This window comes from Cordyceps javanica, chromosome 6, assembly GCF_051103115.1.
Source record: "Cordyceps javanica chromosome 6, complete sequence".
Taxonomy (NCBI): domain Eukaryota; kingdom Fungi; phylum Ascomycota; class Sordariomycetes; order Hypocreales; family Cordycipitaceae; genus Cordyceps; species Cordyceps javanica.
Window position 1 is genome coordinate 2,352,063 of NC_139300.1, and position 7,337 is coordinate 2,359,399.

The 7,337-nt window shown below is 53.6% G+C and overlaps 2 protein-coding genes across 2 annotated transcripts; one reads left to right on the plus strand and one right to left on the minus strand.

Moving 5' to 3' along the window:
- Positions 1-2,733: 2,733 nt before the first annotated feature.
- V2A60_009147 (cyclin-domain-containing protein) lies at positions 2,734-4,416 on the plus strand (the record flags this gene model as incomplete). Its single annotated transcript, XM_083260415.1, has 2 exons — positions 2,734-4,185; positions 4,252-4,416. 2 exons carry the CDS (start codon positions 2,734-2,736, stop codon positions 4,414-4,416), a joined length of 1,617 nt encoding a protein of 538 aa, XP_083116541.1.
- A 1,483-nt stretch (positions 4,417-5,899) lies between these two features.
- V2A60_009148 (cupredoxin domain-containing protein) lies at positions 5,900-6,690 on the minus strand (the record flags this gene model as incomplete). The annotated part of the gene is made up of 2 exons (XM_083260416.1): positions 5,900-6,247; positions 6,427-6,690. The coding sequence occupies 2 exons, from the start codon at positions 6,688-6,690 to the stop codon at positions 5,900-5,902; spliced, it is 612 nt and encodes a 203-aa protein (XP_083116542.1).
- Positions 6,691-7,337: the final 647 nt, after the last annotated feature.

The following is a 7,337-nucleotide window of genomic DNA, read 5'->3' on the forward strand; positions in this document are numbered from 1 at the left end:
GATATTTATATATCGACGGGCGAAAACGTATACTCGAACCGAACAATCGCGGCACTTTGTAACAACCACAACCCCCGGTTTTGGTTCTACGCAGAAGCTAGTTGGCCTGCGTTGAGTCTGAACCTAGCTCTTCGACTTACGCAAGCGATTCGTCTCCTTGTACAGCCCGCAGACGAATCAAGAGAAATTGATAAGCGACCAACTTTTTTTTTTCTCTCTTGCTTCTTTCTTCTACCTTGCATCCCTTACCAGGGAAATTTCTCTCCGTCTTGAAAGTATTCACTTCCTTCTTTGTTGAGGTACCGCCAAAGAAAAGGACAACAACAGCAACGACAACAAAACGCCCAGAGACAGAAACACATTCTTGGCCCGTTTGTCACCAAATTATCACACACACACCACCACCACTACCAGTTAGTTACTACCACTGAGGTACTACTACCGCCACGACGCCTATTGTTACAAGCGAAGACGCTGAGCCAATACAACACAGCCCGCCCATTTACGACAATCCCATCGACCATTCCAAACACAACAAACGTCTCGTGACGTCTTCTTGGAGCCCGACAAAGTCTCGTTGTTCGCCGCCCCCCCATCCCCCATCACAACACGACAAGCGGCCCTTGTGGTACATTTCTTGCCGCGACGGCTGCTACACCCACGCTGCGAGCGAAATCATAACATAATACACACTGCATCTGGTGAGTTTTGATGAAAAAGAGGAAGCTTTCCTTGTCTTATTGTCCCCAATGGCCTTGGTTTTCCCGCATGTCCCAAATTCCATGAATCCGTCCCTTCCCCCTTCCCTCTTCCACGAGTCTCGTTGATTCCCATGTTACATTTGTGCCTCCCCCTTCACCCTCCCTCCCCCTCTAGCTATCCCATCACACACAAAACGCCTCCTCCCGACACATGCCCACCCACAAATAGTAGCCCGGCAGCAACTTCCCCCACGTGCGCGGCAACAACGCCTGCGGAAGAATGAGTCGTCGACGTGACGTTGGCGTTTCGAGGTGATGATCCGATGTGTTTTTTTTTCTCTGGAGGGTGGCTTCGTTCACGATGCCTCAAGACATATGCACATTTGATGTAACCCACAACAACCCATATCCATGTCTCGGGCAAAGGAAAAAAAACTACTTCAATTCCTTGGCGCTGCACGTTGTCTCGTCCGGTCTTCTTCCTGTCGTGTCACGTCGTGTGTGTCGCGGGAGCGACCCTACTCGAGAGGGAGGAACGCATACACACACACATACACACCAAAGGGTTCGAGGCAGGCGGGCAGGCTGGCAAACAGGCCGCTCACACTCGGCACGTTTGGGCTTCCGTGTAATGCGACCCTGGCACGAGATCGCCGGACCCGTGTGCGTCCAGCAAAAACCTGGGGCCCAGACCGGCGAGCGAGAGGGGTGTAAATGTGCACCTGTACCGGCACCAGCAACGGGCCAAGAGCGAGAGGCGTCGTCGGCCGACGAACAGCGAGCGGTCAAGTCTGTGCATATATATATATATATATATATTTATATATATGCGGGATGAGATCGGACTTATTTCTGCGTTCCCGGATACCTCCTCCACATCTGGCCATCGAGTCATTGAAATCGCCAATACGTCAGCCTTGATTCGCCCGAGAGCCGGCTCCTCTTTTTTTTTCTTTTCCCTTTTTTTTTGGTCTACGAACCTTGGCGAGATTTTGACCCAGGTGGCATCGGTATTGGGCTCGGGCTGGCCGTTCCGGTTCATTGTCGCCGACTTTGCTCGCTAGCTACCAAGCTTGGCTGGGACCGGCGATAGCGTTGCCTTTTGCCTAGATGGGCAAAACCAAACCCTTTCTTTATTCGGTGGTCCTCCTATTGGGTGGTTTTCCTTGGGCGCGCGCGCGCTTTTCGCATACACTTTTCCGTGACTTGTCGGTAAGCTCGTTCGGTGCGGCTTTGGGCTGTTTCGTTGCCGTGTGCGCTGAATGACTTCCATCCTCCCGGAACCGCCGCCAACAACGCTGCTTATCGCTCACTCCCGCTTCCTCCGCCATCCGCCTTGCAAACTACTGCGGTTTCTTCTGGCATCTGCTGCTGGTACTGCTACTGATTCTGCCGCATCTGCCACTGCTGCCACTGCCACTGCTCCTGCTTCTGCCACTGGTACTGCTACCGCTACTGCTACTGGTGCTCCCGGTACTGTAGCGTCTGCTTCTGCTCCAGCGGCTCACTGCACAGCCCATTGGGGGGGCAAAATAACCCCCCTACCCGCTGTATCCCCCACTTGCATCCCCTCTCCGGGTACCTACTAACCCAACTACTGAGTACGGAGTAGCCTACCAGCCATATCCTCTTGCTTCTCCCTCTTCCTCCCGCCACTCAACCACTCCGCCACTGCAACTACATCAACCTGGCTCTGTCGTTTCTTGTTCATCCCCTTGTTCCTCGGCGTCGCATTTTCTTGTCTTGATTGCTTCCTCTTTCTGCTTCTACATCTGTTTTATTTTCTCATCAGGAGCACACACTAATCTCGCAGCTTGTTTTTTTGCGCCCTCTTATCTCCCAGATCACAATCAGCTTTCGTCCCGCTTCTACTACTCTCTGCCCTGGTCGCACCGCTCCCCCGCCTCGCACCAACCAAGAGACACGCAGGGGAACAACACTCGTTGTCCGCCACTGCCCCCCTCTCGTACACCGAGACCAAGGGGAAAAAAAAAATTACACACGCCCCTCCCAGCGCCCGCACGACGATGAAATGGCAGCAGTAATTGGCGACTTCGTAACCGACCTCTCACGATTTCATACCATGATTACCGGCTCGTCGTCGCTGCAACGCAAGTCGCCCCGCTCCCACGAACCACCTCACTACCAACAGTCGCCCGGCCGCGCGCGACAACGGTCGACCTCTTCTTCTGCCACCAACGCCGCTGCCGCCGCCGCTGCCGCCGCCGCGCCGCACCACCACTCGCCCTCGTCGCGACTCGCCTCGTCGTCCTCGTCGTTGGTCCGTAGGGACTCGGCCGCTTCACATCGCGTCTCCAAGGCCTCCGCCTCCGCCTCCCTCGCCTCCCCCGCCTCTTCGGCTCGCAACCTTCAATTTTCTCCTGCCTCGCGCGCAGGCCCCGCCAGGTTTCCCTCGCCGCCGCCCTCGTCATCCCCAGCCGCTGCCATCCCGCCGCCGCCGCCGTTCCCGGCAGACCATGAAAACTTGGTGTCTATGGATGCCATTAAGAGAGATGACGTCTCTGTGACACACGTTCATCCTTCTGCTTCCGCCGCCAATCCCCGGCAGCAGCAGCCCTCACCGCCCTCGGACGACTACCGCATGAAGCCCACCTCTGCTGGCCCGGCGTCTGCTCAACGCTCTGCCGGTCCTTTGGCACCCCCCATCGATGCTCCCACCGCGCAAACCGTTGTCCATGTCCGCGATCTCGCCCACATCACCACCCTCGTACAGGAAGGCAGTCTCGGCATCGCCGCCAACGGCCCCTCGGCCGGCCAGACCAAGTATGAGATTAGCGCCATGCCCATAAACGACGTCATTGACATGGTCGCCGCCCTGCTCACCAAAATCACCACAACCAACGACCTGCAGCACGACGCCATGCAGCGCAACGTCACCCACCAGCAGCAGGCCAACCAAAACCACGACACCGCCGGCTCCCACATGAGCCCCCTCAGCCACTCCGTCCTTGCCTTTCACGGCAAAAATGTCCCTGCCATTTCCATCCTCAGCTATCTCGGCAGGATACACAAGTACTGCCCAACCACCTACGAAGTGTTTCTGAGCTTGCTCGTGTACTTTGACCGCATGACGGAGCGCGTCAACGACAGGGTCGTCAAGACGGAGCGTGCCCGCCAAAGGGCCGCCTCACAGTCGCAAACGTATCCCGCTCACTCGCGCTCTGCTTCGCGGCAGGTCGACACGACTATGCGTGACACGGTCGCGTCTGCAGCCGACAACTCGGACGAGACGGATTCTGACCTGGCTGATGACGACGACGACGCGGACGATGTCATGGTCGACTCGCCAACGGCCCGGGAGGAGCGCGCCAAGCCGTTTGCCCCCGAGGAGCGTCATGTTGCCGGCGGGGCCACGTATTTTGTCGTCGACAGCTTCAACATTCATCGGCTCATCATTTCTGGCGTCACCTGCGCCAGCAAATTCTTTTCGGACGTCTTTTACACCAACTCTAGATATGCCAAGGTATGTCCCATTCATCAGTCTAGATGATCCGTTTGCTCATGGCTAACTTTTTTCTTCCTTGTTCAGGTTGGTGGTCTGCCGCTTGCCGAACTCAACCATTTGGAGCTCCAATTCCTTGTGCTAAACGATTTTCGACTGGCCATTCCCGTCGAGGAACTCGAGGGCTACGCGACGATGCTGGTCGAATTTTACGCCCGCGAAGTAGTGGCCAAGGGAGTAGGCATCAAATAAGCACGCGCAGGCCCTCCCCTGGGCTCACCTCGTTTAAGAAGCAGATGAATGATACAGATACACCACCATGTTTATAATTGTTACGGAACCCCTCCCCCATGCTTGGGGTTTACGGGGACAGGGAACGCTCATATTAGAAAGTCGCGGCTCGGGATAAAAACTCACGTCATAGGCAACAGACGAGACGGCCTGCGCAAACCAAACCCAAATATACTTTTTTTACAGGAGGAGGGTCGAATCACGCAGATTCATTGCATTGGCGTTGGGGTCGTTTTCTTCTTGTCCGTTTTCTCATTTTATTGTTGCATCTTTCTTTTGCGGAGGGTTTTGGGTGTTGCCATATTTGATTCAGTGTGCGTTTGTTTTCTTGTTCGATCAAGGTATATAGAGCTGATGCATGAAGAATTTTCCTCGCTCAACGAAGACTGAAGCGTTGCGTGATGTTGCCCTGCGTAGAAAGAAACAACAGTTGGTTCCAATGTGTCGAGACTGGTGTGAGAAAGCGTAGTGGAACATGTCTTATACTTTTTGAATAACAATGGTATAGTGATTGACGGGTATTGTTCAATGTATGACTCGGCAAAGATTCAGACAAGAAGTCTTTGGGATGAGTCTACTCGCGTCCAGATATATATATATATATGACTTAATATAGATATGCGCTTTAATATATTAGGAAGGAAGACCGGATATTTATGAGGTTGTGGTGAGCACGTTTCGGGCAGAAGGGGGGGGGGGGGGTCTAAGGTTTAAGGTGAGCAAGTTTTCTCAGAAACTCTCGCAAGAGGGTAGGAGAGAGAGGGGGGGGAAGGGGGGGGGCGTGTGCTTGTACGGAGCCCAATTTGCGCACGTTTATCATATTTACCAGGCCAAAGGAACAGATGGAGGGGGTTTTGTTTGTTTGATTTCTTGAATTGGTTCGGATAGATGCGCTTGCAACTCTCCCCCCCCCCGCGCGCGATCGGATCGCACGAACCGGCAAGGAGGGGAGTTTTGGAAAAAAAAAAAAGGCCTTGTTTGGACGACATGTCTTGGAGGCAATCGCCACTAATGTATACACACACGTATATATATGTATGTGTGTATGTATGTATGTATGTATGTATGTATGTATGTATACGAAAACCACGGCACAACAAATTTAGTACAGGACCAAGCAAAAGTCGAGAGTGTATTATTTTCATTACATGCTTGATTTGTATAATTTATCTAATTTGGTCAATTCTTCCCTATTTTCCATCGCGTGTCACTGTGTGAATAAAACAAGATATACTTGCAACGTTTGGCTTTTTTTTCTCCCATCAAGCATTATTTATTCATTCTTGGTTCTCGACTAAATCTCTAGACCAGCAGAGTATTTATCCTTCTTTGCACGAACCCTCCATGACTCTCTCTCTTTATTTATGGGCCATATTCCAAAAAAAAGAGAAAGAAAGAAACAGTATTAATCCTCCTCCCAACCAGAAAGGGCTTTTTCCCCCCTTCACAGCATCATGGCGGCGACACCGCCGGCGGCGGCGAGGACGCCGGCGACCGAGGCCTTGAAGCCGACGGGAGCGGCGGCGGGCTTGGCCGTGCTGCTGGCGGCGGCGCCGCTGCCGCTGGCGCTGGCGCCCGGGGTCGAAGCCTTGTCGGCGGCCATGATCATGCCGCCGACGGCCTTGTCCGGGGAGACGTTTGCGGTGGCCTTGGCGGCGGCCTCCTTGTAGGTGTCGAGGGCGGCCTTGTCGCCGTTGACGACGGCGGCCATGCCCGACTGGCAGTGCTTGGCGGCCGAGCAGTAGAGGTACATGGGTTCGGTCGAGTTGACCGAGACCATGAATGTGGATGACTATTTTTCGTTTTTACGTTTGTCAGCATCACCATGGCATGTATACAGGTACAACATAACATCAAAAAGACTGGGGTGATTCCTCTCTTCTCTCTCTCTCTCTCTCTCTCTTGTTCCTTCGCCTCCCCCCACGTCGAGCGAAGCGAGGAAAAAAAAAAGAAAAAAAAAAAAAAACTTACGGCTTCACCATTGGACGAGGGAATGAAACCAGAGTAAAAGAGGCCAGAGGTGGCGGGCTCGCAGGGCTTGTCCTTGGTGCCCAGCACGACGCTGTGCTTTTGCGGGTAAAAGTGGAAGAGCATCGTGTCGCCCTTGGAGGCCGTCATGACGTCGGGCGTGAAGCTGAGACCGTCCTTGCCGACCATGACGTGCACCGTCTTGGCCTGCGCGGTGCCGGCGGCGGCGGCGGTAACGGCGGCGACGAGGATGCTGTTGGCGCGCATGGTTGCTGTATGTGTATGTGTTGTGTGTGTGTGTGTGTGTGTGTGTAAGTGATGGAGGACCAGCCGAGTTTTTTCTACAAGAAGGACTTGTAGGACACGAAAGAGATTAAAAAGAAAAAGGTAGTAGTAGAGTATAACTTGACGGACGAGGGTATACAAAATGTTTTGATCACAACAAGAGGAAGCAAAGGGGAACACAAAGAGTTCGAGCAACGGAGATGGCGTTTTTCTCTTTATATACACCAATTCGGATTTCCTCTTCTTCCTTTTCTCGTTCCTGGGTCTCCTCCTTTTCGGGAGGTAACCGGAAACTCCCTAAACAGAACTGGTCTCGACGACTGTACTAAAGAACAAAAACATGACAAGCCACAGACAATGACCACACCACCGAACCCGGTCTTGCCGGTCTGACAGGCTCTTGAGGAGGAGGGTTTCGAAGTCTAACAAGCCGTACCAGGGCAGGGGGGGAGGGCAAACCATCACCTAACATGACCTGCCTGACCTGGCCTGAAAGGTTTTGCTACGCCTCACACTCCTCTTAACACCAACCCCCCGTTAAGGGTGCGCGCGAAACGCACACGCACACTTACACACACACACAACGCTAGACGAGCTCCTCTATGGAAGTCGTGGGAGCCAACCGAGAC